General features: G+C 39.8%; 1 protein-coding gene across 5 annotated transcripts in view; it reads left to right on the top strand.

The window, feature by feature from the left end:
- LOC109258923 (collagen alpha-4(VI) chain-like) overlaps window positions 1–21,586 on the top strand; it is a 121,580-nt gene that overhangs the window by 52,232 nt on the left and 47,762 nt on the right. For all 5 annotated transcript variants that reach the window (XR_002076515.2, XR_002076514.2, XM_019436155.2 and 2 more), the window contains exons 15-25: window positions 1,149–1,193; window positions 3,165–3,218; window positions 6,402–6,464; window positions 6,785–6,850; window positions 10,621–10,674; window positions 10,792–10,827; window positions 15,455–15,517; window positions 17,270–17,332; window positions 18,390–18,452; window positions 18,997–19,059; window positions 21,027–21,077. Coding sequence is in view for 3 of the 5 variants with exons in the window: in XM_019436155.2 (XP_019291700.2) it covers window positions 1,149–1,193; window positions 3,165–3,218; window positions 6,402–6,464; window positions 6,785–6,850; window positions 10,621–10,674; window positions 10,792–10,827; window positions 15,455–15,517; window positions 17,270–17,332; window positions 18,390–18,452; window positions 18,997–19,059; window positions 21,027–21,077 (621 nt within the window). In the remaining 2 variants the exon portion in view is untranslated. The remainder of the gene's footprint in view (window positions 1–1,148; window positions 1,194–3,164; window positions 3,219–6,401; window positions 6,465–6,784; window positions 6,851–10,620; window positions 10,675–10,791; window positions 10,828–15,454; window positions 15,518–17,269; window positions 17,333–18,389; window positions 18,453–18,996; window positions 19,060–21,026; window positions 21,078–21,586) is intronic.

The following is a 21,586-nucleotide window of genomic DNA, read 5'->3' as shown; positions in this document are numbered from 1 at the left end:
CTGAGAACAATCTGAGGGTTGATGCGGGGTGGGAGGGAGGAGAGGGTGGGTGATGGGTATTGAGGAGGGCACCTGTTGGGATGAGCACTGGGTGTTGTATGGAAACCAATTTGATGATAATTTTCATATTAAAAACAAAGTGCTTGAAACTTGATTTCCTCATGCGGATGGTAGGAATGAATCAACTATTCCACATGCATAATATGCATTTTATTTGGCTGCCAAAACTCTGGACTTTTTTTTTTTTTTTTTTCAAAAAATGCTTTGTAATAAATATGTTAAATGTCATTCTGAGATAGTCAGTAAAGCGAAGGGCCCATGAGTTGGAAGTCATGGAATATTTGAGGAGATGTCACCACACCACGGCCAGTGTTTAGTCTTATCCAGTTAGCATAAATTTTTCAGTTCTTAAAGACTTTTCTTATTGTAGGTTTCCCCAAATGCATACATGTGGATGCACTCCCATTTAATTCCTCCTTAATCCGGGCTCTTCTAAGTTTCCATTATGCGAATTAATTCAGGCATATTTGTCTGTCTTTTTAAAATAAAAAAAAGTCAATGACAAAAGGACCATCTTTAAAATTTTTTAAATGTTTATTTTTGAGTGAGGGAGGGAGACAGAGCACAAGGGGGGAGGGGCAGAGAGACCGGGAGACCCAGAATCCGAAGCAGCCCCCAGGCTCTGGGATGTCAGCACACAGCCCAACGTGGGGCTTGAACTCACAAACTGTGAGATCATGACCTGAGGCGAAGTCAAATGCTTAATGACTGAGCTACCCAGGCGCCCTGGACCATCTTTAACATGTAGACAACCAGTGGGAAATGTTTTATCCAGTTTTTTGAAAGAGTGACTACTTGTTCCCAGTGCAAAAGTGGAAAAAAGAAGTCTTTATACCCATTTGAATTTTGAGTTTCTTTTTTTTTTTTTAATCTTTTTTTCCCCCCCTTTAGCACTTAAAACTGTCAGGGAAAACAGTGTATAATCATTGTTTTTTAGCATGTGAATGCAGCATATAAATGTCATTTCAGAAGGTCTAGACTCTTCTACCGACTAAAAAAAAATATTAGCAAGGATATCAACATCAAAGCAGTAGTCATGTACCCCTGGTCCTCTTTTCTTCAATAGTTTATCTTCCTTTGCTCCACAGGGAGATCCTGGTGACCAAGGCGCTGATGGCTTGGATGGGGAACAGGTATAGAAAGTTTCTCATTCTATGTTTCTCCCTCTACTAGTTTGGCATTTATACTCTCTATTTATATTTTCCCCGATATAGCCTAGAAATGTTAGCATGCATACTCAACAAAGTTTTAAGTCAATCTATTATTTTTCCTTATCCTCAGAATATAAGGACCTTAGAAACTTAGCTCTAATCAACTGCCTTCTGTAATACATATTATTGTTCAGTATTTTGTTTACATTTAGTTTTGTTCAAGTCTATCAATTAGTTGTTGTTATTATTTTATTTAGTCATTGCTCATCTAGCTTTACCCTTATTTGTTACTTTTACTGATGCCTTCAAAAGATCATGAAAGATCCTGTGTCTTTTGCCTAAGGTACCACTTTTGGAATTTCCTTTGATGAAGTTTATACACTTTGGTTTTTGTTTCTCTAAAAATCTCTTTATTTTACAATTTTTCTTGTAAGATAGTTCTTGGGGAAATAATGATTTTCTTTTGGCACTTAGAAAATGTCATTTCATAGTCTTCTGGCTTCTGTTGTCTTCTGTCTTTCATTATTGCTGTTAAGAAGTTATTTGTCAAACTAATTATTGTTCCTTTGTCAGCAGTCTTAACAAAAAATATATTGCTTTAAAAATTTCCCCTTCTAGGGAAAGCAAAAATAAGATAAAAGCAGAAAGGGAGACAGAGTATAAGAGACTTTTAAATACAGAGAACAAACTGAGGGTTGCTGGAGGGGGTGTTGGGTGGGGGGATGGGCTAAATGGGCAAGGGGCATTAGGGAGGACGCTTGTTGGGATGAGCACTGGATGTCATATGCAAGTGATGAATCACTAAATTCTATTCCTGAAATCATTATTATACTATATGTTAAGTAGCTTGGATGTGAATTAAAAAAAATTTTCCCCCTTCTTTCTAGTGTTCTGTAGTTTCAGTATGATGTGTCCAGGTGTGGGTTTCTTTTTATTTATACTGCTTGGGACTTGTTAGGTTTTTTAATCTGAGCATTTGTGCCTTCTATCATTTTTGGACACTCCTTAGCAAATTCTTACTTTGAAGTTTTTATCCTTCCCATTTTCTCTATTACCTCTTTTTGGAAGAAATTTGTCCTGATGTCTCTTAATCTCCCTTTCACGTGTTGTTTGTCTTCCTGTGCTGCATTCTGAACACTTTCTTCCGTTTCAAGTTCATTAATCCTTATGTCACTTGTGTCTAATATACCATTTAACCTGCCCATTGGATTTTTAATTTCATTTATTCTGATTTTCACTTCAAGAAGTTCTATCTTTCTCAGTTCTGCTTGGTGTCTCTCTCTCTCTCTCTCTCTCTCTCTCTCTCTCTCTCTCTCTTAACAGTTGCTTGTTATTTTACTCATTCTTTTTTTTACCTATTTAAATGTATTAAAAGTACTTATTTTATATTCTGCATATGATAATTCCAACAGCTATAGTCATTGCAAGTCTGATTTTGTTGCCTGTGGTTTCTACTGGCTTTGCCGCCATGGTGTCTCCCTCATGTGTATGGTGACTTTTGATTTAAACTCATTTTTGATTGAACTTCAGCTGTGAGAAGTCTCTAAGGCCTGAATTGAGGTTATTTGCTTCTGCCACGTACTTGGGCACTTCCTCCTGAGATCACTTTAAAGTAAATGATGAGATTTTGGTTTTTCCTCAACTCACAGAGTGACTAGAGTGACTCAGGATGGCCAATGGCTATTACTTCTCTGGATTTCTACTTTCCCTTTACTCTGAACTCTAAGAATTTCTCTTGTTCTTTATCAGCTCATTAATGTATATAAAATATTTTAAACTTTGCTATATGGAATTTTATATGATTTTCAAAGGGAGGATTTTTCAGGGCATCTAGTCTGTCACATACAAGGAGAATGGTAACCTTTCTGCTCTTGGCTAGAATGTGAAACTACATGGAAAAAGTTCCCACTGTGACCTGATATACAAAGCTTCTTTGTATATTTCTTTTTCTAGGGTAATCGTGGAGCCCCCGGGTCATCTGGAGAAAAAGGAAATAGAGGAAATCGGGTAAAGTGTGAGAATTAGTCTTCTCTCATATTTCTATTGCATAAACTGACCTTGATAGTTTATGTTTAAGTTCTGGGAAAGAATCCTCTAATGGTTTAAGTTCTAGATCAGGAGTTAAAGGGCAATAAATATTATCTTTTTGGAGTCTTTAGTTGAGACCCTCCTGTGCTGCTAGTGAAATGAGTGATAAAAATCCAGTTACTTAGCCTTTGGAGCAGTAATCACTGCGTCCTACCTCATGGGCTTTGCAAAACTCCCTGTCACCAGTGATTCAGTCCCACACCCCAGGCCTCTCAGCCACGACCTTCATTACTCTCAGTCCAGAAGGGTCCTTCCCAATCAGATTGTACTACTCATTGTACCCTGAAGATTTCTTGTGCATGCCCACCCCTGTGTCTTAGCTCGTCCCAGGCACCCCATCCTGGAGTGGTTTTTCCCTGCCTCCATCTTCAGGGCTTATTTGAATATCAGTTTTTCTCCAATTTCCAGCTCCTCTCTTTCCTCCTCAGGACATCCTCCTTGACCATGTCAGCCTGTAGTGCTTGCCCTCTCCCTTCTCTACATCCTTCTCATGTACATTATTTGCACTATCTGCTTGACAGGGACTATTCACTGCCTCGTGCTGGTAATTATATTTCTATGCAAGGGAAAGCAGATCCCTATGCCCATTGCAGACATTACTAAGAGATTATGAAATCCAGTCTGAAGGATCCATCTCAGAACTGTTATAGTCAGCTTCTGCCGATTGATTGGATTAGATAAGGGGGGGGGGAGGTAAATTTTATTTACTTTTGTTCTTTTTTTTATTTTGGGGACCCCTTATGGAATTAGAGTAATACTTTTACCCCAAGGTGTGGATTGATTTCCCAATAAGTAAAGCAGGGAGTCACAAGAAATGGTTCTTTATTGAGGGAGGTTTAATTGATAACGTGCAATTTGTGGATTCGATTTTAGAGAAGGTGGGGGACACCACATTTCTTTCAAGACTGGAGAGCTTTCAGCTTCCATTGAATTTAGTTTAATTCTACAAACACCTGTCAAATTCTTCCTACCTGTAGAGTGTTTTGCTAGATACAAAGAAGGGTTCAAAGATAAATAAGTCATGGTTGTGACCAACAAAGAGCTTATTCACAGTATAGGAGATAAGATTTGTACAGGAAGAACTATAATCCAAGATAGGATAAGATAAAGGTTGTAAGAATGGTGTAAATAAACAATCAATGGGAGTATAGTGACTTGGAGAAGAATCTAAACTAGAGCGGCATTTCTTCATCTGAACAATAATAAAAATTTGCTGAGTATCTATCTGTTGTAATCCAGGTATGATTTTAGAATGGGGAACAAGACAGGCATGGGTTCTGTACCTCAAAACTGGCCTCTGTGAGGAATGAAAGATATTAATGAAATAATCACAAAGTAGCTGTAAGGTTATGGCTGAGATAAGGATATGAAGGACAGATAAATGACGGGAATCTGATCCAGACTGTGTGTATTCAGGAAGGCTTCATCAAGGGAGTGAGGATGGCATGAAATTTGAAAGATGAGTAACAACCAGATGGTAAAGGAGGAGGGAAGGGGGCAAGAGGTCAGCCTTCCATACTAAGGTCCTGTGGTAATTGATAATGGTGCCCAAGGCAGGAGAGGACCCTGGCATTCCAGGGAGTACAGGAAATCAAGGTATTTTTCATAGACCTCTGTGAGGGAGACACACAACCCTGTTAAGACACATGATTCCAGGCTAAGAAAAAGGAAAGGCTTAGAGTTAGAGGAGCTCATTGTGAGTTCGGACAAATAATGATTCCAAGTCCACAGGAGTGGAGGGTGAGATAAAAGGTATAAAGAGTGGGAAGAGGGGCGCCTGGGTGGCTCAGTCGTTAAGCACCCGACTTTGACCCAGGTCATGATCTCATGGCTCGTGGGTTCGAGCCCCGCATTGGGCTCTGTGCTGACAGCTCAGAGCCTGGAGCCTACTTTGTATTCTGTGTCTCCCTCTCTCTCTGCCCCTCCCTAGCTCATGCACACTATTTCTCTCTCTGTCAAAAATAAATAAACTTAAAAAAAAAAAAAGAGTGGGAAGAAAGTCTGGAAGGGCAAGTTGGAGTCAATGTAGTGCCATGGTGAGGGATTTGGGATTTTCTGGGTCAGAAAAAGGAAGGACTGGAAGTTGGGCACATCATGATAAGAACCAAATGCCAGCCTCTGTATTCAGCATTTTAATTTATTGTTCCATTTAATCTCTATAACAGCTTGATAAAATGGGTATATCTGTTTCACAAATGAGAACATTGCATCTTAGAGAAGTCAAAAAAATTCACCTAGCTAGTAAATTGGACAGTAGGGTTGGAATTTAGAATTAACTAACTCCCTTTTACCATTATATCAGGCCAGGAAAGAGGTGAGGAGGAGTAACATTATGAGGTGGCTGTTTTTAGAGCCTAGAGAACATTCCATTCCCTGTGTGTCTGAGAACCATATCTCAGAGATGGGTCCCACTCCACTGTCCTCAGAGTGTGGCATATACCCTCTAGAACCAGGCACATAACCCCATTTGAGGAAGGTTCCTGGGGGGTGGGGGCTCTCCCTGACGCCGTGGCTCTGTAGGAACTACTACACAGAGAGAGTACCAGTAACCACAGATTTTAAGAGAAGCAACCATTTGTTTATCATGTCATAGTCTTATGGCAAATTGCTTCACTTCACTGGTTCCCCTTCTAGAGTAGGAGCTCCAGAAGCATTTTTCTCTCATTTGCCTCTTTTTCATGAGATCTTGCTGTGCCAGTGCTGCCCATGTTTGTGGTAGAGACCACCTTCTTCTTCTCATGTATGTTTCTGTGTAAGAGTATCAGGGAGATGTGGAGAGATTAGGAATTTGGTGGTAGGGACAACTGGGTCCAACTTTGCTGAGCCTTAGGTTCCTTGCATGCAGTATGTAATTCCTGAGTTGTAAGGGTTCACATATCTAGGGTGAGGTCATGCATACCTAGGGCCACATATATCAGAGATTTCCAGTAAAAGTATGTTCTTTTCTTCATCTCCTCCTCACCTCTTGGGCAGCAAATGCTTTAAAGTTCAAGTACTAAATTGCTCTTTTAATGTGATTCTCATTTTGCCTCTTAATGTTCTCTTTCCTTTGGGCAATAGATGATCTTTTAATGTGACACATTTTTCCCCCTGTGATTTCAGGGCTTGACGGGACCACCTGGACCACCTGGGAAGCGTGGAGAGCCTGGGTTAAGGGGAGATCCTGTGAGTGCTTTAATCCAGGGCCTTATAAACAGTTTGCTTAGGCACAAAGTCAGAGAGCAATTAATTATTCATTAATGAGGCATCTGTTCAGCCTGTCTTAGCATTGCAACAAATAAGAGATTTGTGAGGAGATCCATCTTATAGAACATTTGGGTTCTTAAAGAGTTTGCAACTTTAATTGCATTGGGTATTTGGGATTTCTAAGCAAAATCAGACAATTAAAAAGGTACACTTTGATGCCTTTAAAAAATCATACTTCCTGTAATTTCTTTTCCTATCTTTTCTGCCCATTTGAGGTAAGCAACCTTTTCTTTTCTTAGGGAGATCCTGGAGCAGATAGTTTCATCCAAGGCCCTAAGGGAGAAAAAGGAAGGCGTGGACATCAGGTAAGATCATCTCTGTTGACTTGGTGCTATTGGTACATGGGGGGTGGGGTGGAGGTGGGGCTGGGGCGGGTTCGGGGGGCGGTTGGAAATTCTAGTTGGTGAGGAAGGCTAGAGCACTCTGGTTGGATCAGCACTGAAAACTAGGGAGCAAACCTCTGGGACGCCGCTGCCCATGGAGACAAGAGCTCCGAATGCTAATCCCCAGTTATAGCCTTATATTCTTGCATCCTTGTCTTGTGGTTTCTTTTTATCTTGAAAAAAATCTCATTTCCCACAACACTAGCAATACAGGTTACTTTATGTCTTTTGTGCTTGGTTTCTTCACCTCGAAAGTGAAAGCATCAGGCTCCGTGGTGCCTAAGATCTTTGCAGTTTAAAAATTCTCCAAGGTCATCATGATGCCTTGATTCAAAAGACGGTCAGGACATTACACTGTTGACTTGCTTTCTACCACTGCCATTGTTTACTGATGTGAATCGAGTACTAGCCAGTTTTAGAGATAAGCTCCTTATCTGGTTTTGAAAACTGGAAGTGTTATGACAGAAGGTAGCACCAAAGGAAAAAGACTCGTTCACTTTGCAAATGCTGCTGATTGGAAGCCATCTTTAGAATTTTTTTGATGTCCTCGTTATTAAAATGCATGACTGAAAGATGACTACCCCAAGTGCCTCAGTCCTCACATCTTGTCATTCCAAATTTCCAGAAACAAGGTCTGCACAGCAAAATGTTTATAACTGTAAAGCAACCTCTATTTCCTTTGAACTCCAGTTTGCCTCCTTTGACAAAGCCTTAGGATGTTGATTCTTTTCCCTGAATTGTGACTCGGTTGCATCCATTTTGTGGATGGCCAGGTCCTGTGTAAAATCCAGTTTGTAACAAGATCATTATTATGTAACTATGGGAGAAAACTGTAACTCCTTGCTGCAAGAATTTCTCATCCTGTTGTGAATTACAGTTATTTTGGACAAACTCCATTGAGAGGGTTCTCTTGGGTGAGTTGAGATTGGAGAGCCCTGTGAATAGCCAATCAGTTATGGAATTGAGCAAAGAGAAGCAACCCTTAACCCATCTGGGTCCCAGTTCCCTCATCTATAAGGTGAGAAGGTTAGAAAAACCATTTCAAAGTTCCCATGAGTTAATGGGCGTCATGGGAAGGAAGGCATATAAATTGAGCTTTGATTCCATGGTTTGCTCATGGTTTTACAGCTGGAAAGAACTCAGGCCTCTATACAAACTGTCCAGTACCGTGTGCATCACAGCACCCCAGCCATGGGGAAAGTCTCATGCTCTCAGTTTTCAGAGGTCTCCATCACTGACTTCAGCTGAGGGTTAACTTAGAAGATTAGATCCCTGAATTGTGTGTGCAAACAAAAATTGGAACCCTCTGAGGTGGTGCCATGTAACAGTGAACTTGTGTTCCACATGGTTTCTACTCCCATTCCGAGCTCAAGGAAGGGTGCTAAATATTCTTTGAATAGACTTGGGTAATAGAAGTCACTCTCACAAATTATACAAGCCTATAGCTGGGAATGCTGAAATTCCAGGTTGGTAAGTGTCATTAGAAGATAGACCTCTAGGGGGCAATCTTTCCTCGGTACAAGTTTCCTTGGCTGTGCGAAAGCAGAGAGTTCCTCTGAAACCAATCAGAAGCGGAAATGGAGTCAGCGAAGAAAATTACCATTAATTTATATGGAAACATATTTGAGTGTTCCAAGACCCCCCAAAATAACCTCTTCTAGGCTTCTCTGATACCTTAGGACACATTTTGCTAAGGGATGAACAAATAAATTGAGATGCAGGGATGCTCCCAGAGTTCAAAGCTATGGCAGCTGGATGCTGAGATGCTGAGTGTGGTCCCCAGGGAAGGAGCTTGGCGGGGCCTCTCGCTGCTTGGGGTGCGGGCTGCTTCTGTAAAGGCTCAGTGCAAAACACATGCTGATGCCTAAGATCTGAGCGCTGATCAAGGACTGTGTGGTATATTTAGTTGTCTTGCCTCAGTAGTATCCCTCAGTCACAGCTGTTGTCCAGTCCTTTGTTTCCGTGACATGGGCATTCCTGACCAGTTATTTTGCCAAACATCCCTCAGTTAGGATTTGTCTGATTGTTTCCTCATGATAAGATTCAGTTTAAATATTTTTTTTCAGGAGATTAAGTAAGGCTGTAGCCTTCTCAGTCACCAGGAGAGAAACTATGTCTGGCTGTCTCATTACTGGTACATTAATTTGGTCACTTGATTAAGATGCTGTTCATGAGACTTAGGCATTGTAAACACACTTTTTCCCTCTTTGTAATGATCAAGTAATCTGGCAGTGATACTGAGATTGTAAATTTCTTGTTTCCCGACAGTCTTTTACCCAATGATTCCAACATCTGCCCAAATGATTCCTTTGCTACGCTGGCTGCAAAAAACTGTCTACTATTGAAGTGAGAAAATGATAAATGTTTTAAGAAAGAATCTTTTTTATATCTAGACCAGTTGTGAGAGTGCCTTGTCTAAAGCCTCCTTTCTCATATAGCCTACTATATTTAAAAAATTTTTTACAATAGAAGTAACACTATAGATATTTGGGAATACAGGATGTAAAATGTAAAGAAAAAAATGAATAGTTCCAGTAACCAAGAAAAAAAGTAAGTTTACAGAATGTTCCTAACTTGGTGATGCAATTACTTTTCCTGAGAAAGTCAAATAAGGATCCCATTGGCTTATTAAAAAATGTTCTAGTACAATATAAAGAAATGAGGAACTGTCATTTTATCTTTCTCTGTATTTGGGATAAATTATTCTTTCAGCAAATTTAATATACTTGAAAAGAATGTTATAACACATTTTTTCTCCTTTATAAACTTTTGATAAACGTAATTTGTAATTGTTGCATACTATTTCAATAAGCGTTCCTACCATAATTTAATCAACGCTTCCTTCCATGTTGTGGAATATTTATATTGTTTTCGAATCTAATCTATCATAAGTAACCGTTGGAAGGACAGCTTTGCGCAAATGCTTTTATTTCTGTATTTCACATTCTTACCCTGTTTCTGTGTTCTTACTGAGTTAGCATGGGACTTTACTGAGTATCTAAAATGTCCCTCCTTGGCTTCCAAGGTAGTTTCTGTTTCTCCTGAAAGATGGACTCATTTTTTTCTCTGGACACCATTTATTTTCCCACTTCTGGGCTTAAAGAAGTGAGAGCAGCACAAAGCTTCCTCATCGTGACTGTGTGTAAAACCTCTCCCTCCATCATCATCTGTGCATACTGATCGCTCCACATGTGCAGAGACACGTTCATCTACCTTCTGTTTCTGTCTGCCACTCTGTACCTATAGGATGGGTAGAAAGGGAAATCCCAGTATTTTTCAAATATTAAGCATAGCTCATTGGGGGAACGTGTATGACTACTGTCGCAGCACGATGAACCCTGAAGAGTTGTCCCATGAACAATCTTTGGGGGAGGCTGCCTACAGTGCGGATATTTTAGAACACCAGAATTAATCCGTTTGCTTCTAGAGAAGCGCTGACCCACAGAACTTTTTGAGATCAAATATTTTATATCTGTGCTGATATGGTAGCCACTGGCCACGTGTAGTTACTGGACACTTGAAATGTGCCGAGTATAACTGAGAAGCTAAAATTTTAATTTAATTTTAATGAATTTAAAATTAATAGCCACATGTAGCTAGTGGCTTCTGTATTAGAGAGCCCATGTCTGAAGAGTAAATCCAGAAGGATGTAGACATCGAAACTTATATTCCCTTTACTTCTTCCTTTTCAGGGAAGGTCTAGTTTTGACGGACCTCAGGGGGAACCTGGAAATGTTGGCCCTCAGGTAACTATAACCACTCTTGGGTTGAATTTCACCTGCTTGTGTGGAAGAGGGAGGTAGGCTGGGGTGAAAATTGGGTCGTTTCTTTCTCTAAGGTCTTTGCTTCCCTTCTGTTCTTAGGGGTCAAGAGGAAGACGCGGTGTGCCAGGGCTGGAGGTCAGTGCTTTCCGCAAAGACTTGCTTTACGTTCCGCATGTATGGCTACTTTAAAGAGTTCTCTCTGAGGTCAAGGGGAGTGCTGGCTGGGCTGTCTGAGATTGCAGGAAGATCACTGAGAGGTTTTCATGGGACCTTTTCCATGAAGAAGACAAAGTTTGTATGGTTCCCTGCTTCCCCTCCAACCTGGAGTATTTCATTTAGATTGAAAAGAAGCTAATACCTTAGTGAAAAATGGTTTTACCTCTGAAATAATGATTTTTCCATGTAAAGAAGTGGGGCTTCCTATGAGTGCTTAAGGGGATTGCATGGTCCCTAAATGAAGGAAAAAGATCGAGCTTTTACCATTTATCCAAATGGGAAGGATGCGATTAGAGGGTGGGATAAGGGGATATCTCTGTGGGGGAATTGTATTTTACTAAGCAATTATCTAGCACCAGTCACTGCATTAGACCTTATTTTTATCACCTTCTGTAAACCTTTATACAACCCTCAGAGTTATGAGCATCATTGGTTCCCTTTTATGAATAAGAGAGAAAATATGGTTTAGCAGAACTTGTCAGAGGCCACGTACTAATAACAATTGGTAGAGCTGGATTCAAATCCAAAGATCAGGATCCTTTTGGAATTTTTTTACAAAATAAGTTTATTATGTAGACTTCTCTCTAATACAGTGTGGTCATGCTCTGCTGGTATTATTTTTTCTAGCATCGTCCTGATTTAGTGATGGAGGAAAATCACAGATTGATTTATGTCAACTCTGAGCCCAAGTGTGTGTGTGTGTGTGTGTGTGTGTGTGTGTGTGTGTGTGTGTTGGGCAATGACCTCCAAGGTACAAAGAAGATGTGACTCCTGTGTCTTTATTACAACAGTGTTGGAAAAGCACGGATGTTAAGAAATTTCAAGTCTCAAAAATCCAAACAAGTTTTGTTGACACCAAGTGAAATGTTTTTTTCTCATAAAATGCTAGGATTTGAAATAAGTTCTTAAATGGATATTTCCTGTTAATTTGGTTTTAATACTTATGAAATAAATAATGTCTGGAACTATCATTTTATCTTACTGTTTTTATCCCCTAAAGGCAGAAAGAAATAGACTGTTTTGGAGAAATTAAGTGGCTCTAGGCAGTGGAAGGAATTTCCTACTTTTGAATCATTTACTTCTTTTGTGACACTACATATCGTTTATCTAAATATCCATTAACAGTGGGTTCTCTGTTCAGCTGGGTCATGGTTATTTTTCTTTCCCTATGTCACTTCATCTCCTGTGGGGTTTTTTTAAGGTTTATTTTGAGAGACAGAGAGAGGGGTGGGGGAGAGAGAGAGAGTCCCAAGTAGGTTTCACGCTGTCAGCACAGAGCCCAACACGGTGCTTGATCTCATGACTGTGAGATCATGACCTGAGTGGAAATCAAGAGTTACACCTTAACCAACCAGGTCACCTACGTGCTCCCCCGCCCCCATCTCCTGTGTTATTTTAAATTTAATTTAAATCAGAGTGAAGCCTGTGCATACATTTGAAGTCAGATTGCATTATCTCCCTGTCCATTCTTCCCAGCTCTTCAGGAGCAACTCACTGCGGGCTAAGTCCTTCTGGTATTATTGTCGTTTCTCTAAACAGCATGGTTACTTTGGTATTTCTTGGTTTTCAGTTTGGGATGTTGTTCTATTGATTTCTTGCTAGGGGGGGATAAAGATTTTTCTTAACCTATCCATCTCCTTCTTACACTTCCCACAACTCATCTTGCGAGATACTTACTTTCTCCACTTTTGGTCAAGACTGTTCATTGTTCATATGATTGCTAGGTAAATATTATTTGCAGCTATATAACTCTTATTTTCTCTGAGGTACTCTTTCTCCTCATTTGCTTGTAAATTAACTTTGCCAGTTAATTATAAAGCTCTTTGACAAAACCAGTAACCTCCTAGTATATTCAAACATGTGAGGTTTATTTCTCTTGGATTTCTCCTTTCTGGCCTTCTGACCTCCTGCTCTGATTCAGACCGATTGCTGCTTGGGCCTCTGCTCTGTTTTCTTATTGGGAAAGATTGTGGAACAGTAACCGCTCATTCTGGGAGCAGAGAAAAATGTGAGCAAACTACTGTCTTTAATAGGAGACCTCTCCATTTAACACATTGTAATCTTGATGAATCCCTGTAGTTGTCTGCTCTTTTTCCTATTCAAGCTTTGATTTTTTAAATAAGAGATAAAATCATATTGAAGCGGACTTATCTAACACGTCAATAGTTTGCTAGTTAACCTAGTGTTGGAACATTGGTCACATAGATTCATTTGTGTTTTTGAGGCTGTGACTTGCTAACGATGAGCAAGTAGTGTTGGAAGATTATAGTTTCCAAGGGCGCTGAATTCCAGATTACAGCATCCCTTGGATCTGGGGAAAATATGGCTCATTACTGTCTATAAAATTAGATATGCTGACATCTACAAGATGTAGAATACGTTGAAAATTTAAATAAGATTTTGTTTATGGAAAATATTGTATTATGGCAGACAAGTCAATGCATAGATTATTTTGGCAATAAGGGGAAACTTTAATTAAGAATATCATTTTTAGGGGCGCCTGAGTGGCTCAGTCAGTTAAGTGTCTGACTTTGACTTAGGTCATGATCTCACGGTTTTGGGAGTTCCAGCCCTGCATCAGGTTCTGTGCTGACAGCTCAGAGACTGGAGCCTGCTTCGTATTCTGTGTCTCCTCCTCTCTCTGCCCCTCCCATGCTCATGCTCTGTCTCTGTCTCTCAATAAAAAATAAATGTTAAAAAAAATTTTAAAAAGAATATCATTTTTAAAGTGTAAGCTCACTAGCTTCCTGCAATTATTTTCATGTTTGTTTCCTGTAAGAGATAGATAGTAAGAGTTATTATAATGAATATATTATGTTATAGTCTGCTTTTCTGTTTCCAAATCATCCTATTATCATTTAAATATATTATAGCATACTCTGTAGAAGAACAACTATTTGCTAAACTATTCTTATGTTAAGCATTTAGATAATTTCTGTTTTGTTAGATATTGTGGTTAGTGATGAAAAGAAAAACTGTATTACAGGTTTTTTTGTTTTGTTCTTGCTTTTGCTTTGCTGAAATGATTCCCTTAATATAAATGTACAAGCGTGGACGTATAACAAGAGTTTGAACTTGGCTATATAGAACCAAGTTGTTTTCAGGATGTTGCACTCTGAATGTCACTAATGTGATGTGCAAAGATTTTCACAACCTATTTCAAAATTTCTAGCTACAGTCCTTTTAAAACTTAGCTATGTTCATAAATCTAGAAGTCAACTTTTAAAGAGCAGAATAAGATAACGATAATGATTAAGACAAGTGGTTCCCAGGATGCCTGGGTGCCTCAATCAGTTAAGCATCAGACCCTTGGTTTTGGCTCACGGTTCGTGAGTTCAAACCCCATGTTGGGCTCTGTGCTGACCGCGCAGAGCCTGCTTGGAACTCTCTGTCTCCCTCTGTCTCTGCTTCTCCCCTGTTCATGTGCATTCACATGCTCTATCAAAAATAAATACACATTTAAGAAAAAAACTTAAAAAAAAAAGGAGTGCTTCCTATTTACCTGAACAGTTTAAAAACTTAAGAAGCACGAGGAATTGACCTACACAGTGATTAATTCTCAGTTTAAGGTTTTTTCTCTTTGCAAATCTATGAATAATTAGTAGCCTTTCCGACACATGAGCAACATGAAAAAGAAGGCAGAATAATTCACAAAATGGGTATTATCTTCAATCTTAGAAAATGTATCTTCTCTGTAGGAGTGAAACTTTTAATACAAGGGAGAAATGAAGTCAGTTATTAGACGAATCATGTTAAGGGCTCACCCTTTGCCCAGAGAGCCAGCTTAATCCTGTAAGAATCTATAGGGTTTATTTTTGGTTTTGTTTCAAGAACCCATAGGGTTTAGAAAAAAAAAATTTAATGTTTTATTTATTTTTGAGACAGAGCATGAGCAGGGGAGGGGCAGAGAGAGAGGGAGACACAGAATCGGAAGCAGGTTCCAGGCTCTGAGCTGTCGGCACAGAGCCCGACGCAGGGCTTAAACCCACAAACTGTGAGATCATGACCTGAGCCAAAGTCAGACGCTTAACCAACTGAGCCACCCAGGCGCCACACAAGAACCCGTAGGGTTTTAAAGTCAGGTTTCTGCCCTTTCTCTTTGTGCTTCATGTGCCTTCCCCCAGAATGTCACGCTTGTTGCTGTGTTCAACATTCTGAGTTCCTTCACGTGGGATAAGAGTCCTTAACACCAGTGAATACTTAGCCCATATCCCTTAAAAGGAATGGATGGGCTTTTAGGAACCCGTTATTATGTCAAATGGGAGCTTGAGTTGTTTAAACAAGGTGTTTTTGCTTCTATCACTAAGCTAAGACATTGGAAAGAGTCATGCAAAGACTGAAAAAAAATCTGGCTTTGCAACATAAGTGGAGCCCCCTCCCCCCATATCTTCTCACATTCCATATCCTAAGAGAACTGAGCACAGACAATCAAATCTTTCTTATCTTTCTCTTGTGGCTGTCAAATGACATATTGCAGGGAAGCCTGCCTTCAATAGGAACCCTAAGGGTGCCTGGTGAACTCACTAAGTTTTGTTCATTTTAACAGGGTATGCGTGGAGAATCCGGTGAACGGGGTTACCCGGGAGAGCTTGGATACTCAGGCCCGCAGGTTGTATCAGTGAAGTTGATTTTAGTGCTAAAGGATATTTGTTTGAAATTATAACTTAGATACTTGGATGGGGATTTAACATATATCAGAATGGCCTTGGATACCTCTTTTCCAGGGCCTTTCCCAAGCAAATTGTGTATCTCTCTCCTGGGCAGGTTGAACCCTAATAGCAATATTTATGAATTCTTAAGATGTCTTAAATATGGCCCTAAGCACTTGTATTAACCCATTTAATCCTTTAATGGGGGGGTTATCATCCCTATTTTACAGAGAGAAGTGGAGGTGGGGGGGGATAGAGAAGTAAGGTAAAGTGGCCAAGCTCCCACAGTTAGTAAATGATAAAGATGGGATTCAAACTCAAGCAGTCTAGTTATCAAATCTGTGCTCTTAATTACTGCCTTTGAAACTGTATTGAACTTACTCAAACAGTACTTAATTCATTAAAATTTTATTCAGTTTGGCATAAAAAATCAGCAAAGTGTTTATTGAGTATCTGTAATACATAAGTCACTTTGCTAATAGGCGTGGGACCTTCAAGAAGGACGTTAAGGTCAGGAAGAGTCTTGCCCTCAAGCAGGGTGTTGTAAAGGATTCAGTGATAACTGGAAATTTAAATTTCCCCGTCCAGTTCTTTTGGAATCTTCTAAGCATAACCCAAATCTGTCATTCTGTAAACCCTTCTGGAACATGTTCTACATCTTTCTTTTAAAAGCCAATTGTTCCCAAGTATCAAGTGGAAGAACTTGAAAACAACACATTTTACTAACACATTGAATCATTCTCCATAACTTTAAAAATTCTATGAGTGTCAGGTGATCACTTTGAAAGGTTTCTGTTGTTTTTCGACTTGACAAAGGTACTAAAGGAAGAAATGGGTAATCAAAGTGTAATTAGGGATTGTATTTATTTTATGATAGAAGAGTGTCTGAACATAGGGGAAAACAACCTAGAGATATATTTTTGCCTTCATTTTGATCGCTGGCTTAATTCAAATTTGGACCCCCCGCCACTGTTGTGTCCTGGCTTTCTCTTTTATATTTACTCTATCCTACTGCTGAACGCAAGGGGAACATGTTGTTTTGTGAACCATGAGCAAGATAATCAATAAAACCTCTCCTTAATTTCACCTCCCACTGGGATGTGGGTATGATGCTGTATTTAAATAGAAGACTACAATGCCTCACCCAGGAGTATAGAGGCCATGATCAATGCTTTTAATAGGAAAGCATTTTTTCAGAAAAGCTGGAGAAAAATTAGTGTTGAAATCAGTACAATAAAATAGATTGGGGAGAAAATGAGTAACTCCCCAGCAATGTGTCCAGTGCGATTAGGCTTCTTAAAGGTACTATTGGTTCTTGAAAAAATCAAAATGTGCCCTTGTGTGTGTACAGAGAAGATTGAATTTTCAAAGGAGATCAATATCCCAGCAGCCCCTTTCATTCCCCTTTTAGGATTTAAAACTAGTTGGGTGTATTAAAATATAAAAGCAATGTTCTGAGATTTTAGGGCTCATCAGATTCAACTGCAGAGGTGGTCACAAATATGGATGCTGAAGGCTCATATCCAGTGCTTCAGATGGAGTGAGTCTGGGTTGCTTTGGTGCTGATGCTGCTGAATAAAGTGTGATACATGTGATAGTGATGGGTCAGGGCACCATGATTTGTGCTCCCGTTGATGACCAAGGCGACTTTGTGGTTACATGGGAAATAGACCATAAACACTGATTGAATTCTAATGTCATCTTTGAACCAGGGACCAAGAGGAAGGCAAGGACAACCAGGAAATTCTGGACCAAAAGGCTTACTGGGTGCTAAGGTACGTTTGAAAAACGAAAAACTACAGCAGAGTTGCATATTAACAGTGGCCAATTCATACACCTGAGTGTTCCTGGATAAATAACATAAAGCTACACTGTTCTGGAATTGGTAGGTATCAGGGGTTTCTAGAAATAGCTAACTTGATCACTGGCTATACCGCCTTCTATTCTGGTAAATTGTGGGAATATGGTGATCAATGAGATTGGGTTAGAGCCCCAAGGGTGTTTAACACAAACTGATCGTGCCTTACCTATAGTGCAAGGAAAAATAGAGCTGTACAGAGGTATAAACGGCCAATATGATCCTCACAAGCATAAAAAGAAGCGTTACTATCCTAATTTTATAGATAAGGAAACCGAGGTTCAAAGGGATTAAAAATGATTTGTCATGAGGACGGTACGTGGTGGAATTGGCTTCCAACTTGTTCTTTCTAGTGCCCCTTCTACTCCTGACCCAGTCTCCCAGTGGTTCATAGAAGCGTCAGACCACATTGAGACAGATGATTACAAGTGGCTTCCTGATGATGGGAGCATTTGACATAGCTTAAATTCTGAGCAGCATGGTTTAAGTTAGGGATAAGCGTCTCAATCTGGAGAATCAAAATAGCAGCTCCAGGATAGCCTATGCCCTAGTTCTGTTCTTATTAACTCTCGATCAGAAAAAGTCTAGCCTTGTACCGATTGTATTATTTTCATTCTCTTTTGATAATATTTTCTGTTTGGAGCAGGTGAAAGTCTAGGTGTTTGTCTTCCTGATCTCTTAATCAAACGGCGTTTTTCCTTCTAGTAGCCAGATCATCGCTCCAGTGCTCAGAGCTTGGTAGATGTGGCCTCTTACATAGAACGCCTCCCTCCTTCTCCCCCACCCCACCACCAGCCCAGACATTAAATGTGTATATGAAGCATTTTGTATGTTGAAGGATACAATTAATTGTATAAAACACTAAAGGTGATTTATGAGTATATTACCAGTTCCAGACCATTTCGATAATAACAAGAGAGTCAGAGAGTTACCTTGTGGCCCTTGAGGTGATTTTAGTTGTGGTCTTGTTGTAGGGGATTCCTGGGCCTCCAGGGACAGTTGGTTCAAAAGGGAAAGCGGGACCAACAGGAATGAAGGTAAATGCCAGAGAACACATCTTTTTTTTGTTTTTTTTTTCTTGTAACTTGGGTATTCTCATGTGAATCTCTCCGTATGTGATCATTTCCAGTGTGAGTTTTTGATATCATTGGTGATGGTATTGACTATACCTTATAGTTGGACAGTGGATACAGAGAAGGAAAGACATATAGACTGACATATAGAAAGATAGATAGATGGCCACCTATATCAGTAGGCAAAGACATATCAATAAATAGATAAATATATGGGTTCTCTACAAACATAGTCTTACATTCACACCTAGAAAAAGCCAGAAAAATATAAAATTCTGTCATGGATGCCATATACCTCATTTCACTAATTTTCAGTGCCCAAATCTCCACTATATTTGTTAGTAATCTCTGTGTAACAAAGTCCAGAGGAAGATACTCACCTTAGACTGTATGGTGTTGGCAACGGGACCTGAATAAGGGTGACTGTAAACTCTCTAAGGAAAATGACATAAAACTGCATGAACTCATAGGAAAAAATTAACTTCATGTTTACCTTTTGTTACAAAAGGGAGATCTTGGTGACACAGGAGCCACAGGCCCACGGGGTCGACAAGGACTCAGAGGGCAACCTGTAAGTCTGGCTTCTCTGTTTTGGACTCTCGGCTGAATTTCTTGTTTGTTATTTGTTCTTGTTTCACACAAAGTTCGAATATTCCTGATGAATTTTGGGGTACAAATATGATATGATCGCCAGAGCTGTTGTGACCCTAAAGAGTCAAAGGTTCTCAAACTCCTCCCACAAGTAAAGAACCTAAAGATGTCTTGGGATTTATTTTGCCTCCTCACATGTTGTGGAAGAGGGATATGCCAGTGGGCCTCGTCTGTTTGACAAAGATGTTTTCTAAGCATTTGAGATTTTTTGGAATACAGATGTGTTCAATGAAACAATTTTTCCAGGGAAACAAATAAGACAGGCATTCAGACTTGCAAACTTTTAAGTGCATGGCCTCAATTACCCAGAACATAGAAATAACCTTTGGAGACCAAGGATCATCAAAGGTTTACATGAACAGATAATGCTCCCAGAGACAGGGCTCTGCATTTAGACCTTAGCCATCCCTCTGAACATGAGAGCCAGTTAGTTATTTTATGACTATTTTCAATTCATCATTTTATTGGAATGAGCTTTATGACAGGGAGAAGTGTTGTCTCTCCTGCAGCTCCTATGTTTGAGATTTCTTTCATCAACAGTGGGAACACCCTGCCATTGTTTTGCACTCAACATTGAAATTGCATTTGTTAGCAAGGGGAGAAGAAAAAAGCAGGCCAAAAAGCTTAAAATTAAATGTGCAAGGGGGAGAAAATAGAACAAGATTACTGTCAAAAGGAATATAGGATAAGTAGTGTTCTGCATCTACTCTCAGTTCGGGTGATGAAGTTAATGCTGTTCCACTTTATTAAAATTTCCTGGTTTAAAATAACGCAAAGGTTGTTTCTACCGGTCTCTCCTTGGGACAGACGAAGCTGGGGAGCAATGCCTTTCTGGAAGGTGTCATTTCAGGAATGTCAGAAGCGGTTATCTCCAAGATAGGCGGTTTGGATCTCTGAAATTTGTAGGTGCCCGAGGCTGTGTGTGTCCTTCAGCAGAGAGAAAACGGAGGAACAGCAAATGAACCTCATTTGCATCTTTTTTGTCCCCAAACAATTCATCTTTGGCAATCTTCTTTATCTTATTCTTTTTCATTTTTCTAATGTTTCAAGCTTTTCCCCCTTAGGCCATAGGAATGATCTTTGTGGCTTAAAACTTAAAATTGTTCTCAGTTGACTGCTTGGTTTGGGTGCAGTTTTTGTCCATTCAGCAAGGTGCACCTAAAAGGTTCTGAATTTACCCCTTGTCATAGGAAGCTCACTGTGTATATGTACAGATGCTAAGATCCCAGTAGTGTCATTAACATATTCATAATTGTTGTCATCACCATCACCTCTGCTTCCACTATCACTGCCTCCACCACGAACACCGTCATCATGACCAAGATCACCACCACTGCCATCATCACCTCCACCGCCCGCCCCCCCCCCCCCCCCACCAGAATAACTTGCTTCCAACCAGTGTTGGAAGTAGAATGAAAATTCAGGTCTGTCTGGGTATACGTCTTAAGCACTTATTCACTAAACTCTATTGCCTCCATCCCAGTCTTTTCCTCCGTAAGTTTGCATTTATCTCTAGAGATCTGCCAAATTCTAGAGCTTCTTCTTTTGTTACTTTACCCTGCAAAGAAAGGAAATTTAGCTCAAGAGGGATTTTGTACAGTGATGTGGCTCCCTACATCTGTGGCATCATTTTGGTGAGGTACAGAATCTTGCTAAAGAAGAAGTTAAAATTGAAAAAAAAAATACTTTTCAAGTTTTAAATACTTATCCTCTCCTTATCCTATAAAGGTAGCTGAGGGTTTATCCTATGATACAGTATAAGCCTCCACCAAGCCCCTCTGCCTTCTCCATTTCCTTGCATTGCTGATTAATCCAAGGGTTCAGATAATATTGTCAACCAGTATTGATCTAGATGACTCTACCATTCATCTTGTGTCATTTTCTTAGGGTCTTACTGGTCCAGATGGATATGGACATCCGGGAAGAAAAGGAAAAAAGGTGAGGGTTATCTTACAGGGTATTCTGAACTAACTACTACGGTGATTTGTTTTTAATTTTACTAGAATAAGTCTTTATTATCCAAGCGGTATGCCAGAAATGGTTTCTAAATGCTGCTTATGACATGTTATAGCTGCCAGAGTTCCCTCCCTAAAAAATAAAAGCTGATTTTGTTACTGCCTTATTTAAAACTTGAACTCCTTTCCTCACCTTCCACCTATGCCAGATATTTCCACCCCAGCCAGGAACTTCCCTAATTTCCTGTCTTTGCAAACACTCTTGACTCTATTTAGGCATGTCCTTACACACCTCCCTCCTTTGGACTTTTTTCACACATTTTCTCTGATCAACTCACGTATCAACTTTTCCTTGTGGAACCCTTCTTGGACTCCCCCATGGAAAGATTTGGTTGTCCTATACTCTGTGTTCCTCATGCACATTGGTCATGTTTCTATAGTAGCCCCTTTCTATTGAGGTTATATTGAGGTTTATCCCTACATATCTGGCTA

Source organism: Panthera pardus, unplaced genomic scaffold, assembly GCF_024362965.1.
Source record: "Panthera pardus isolate Hobbes unplaced genomic scaffold, ASM2436296v1 HiC_scaffold_16, whole genome shotgun sequence".
Taxonomy (NCBI): domain Eukaryota; kingdom Metazoa; phylum Chordata; class Mammalia; order Carnivora; family Felidae; genus Panthera; species Panthera pardus.
The sequence above is the reverse complement of the archived record's forward strand: the minus strand, read 5'-3'. Positions and strand labels throughout refer to the sequence as shown.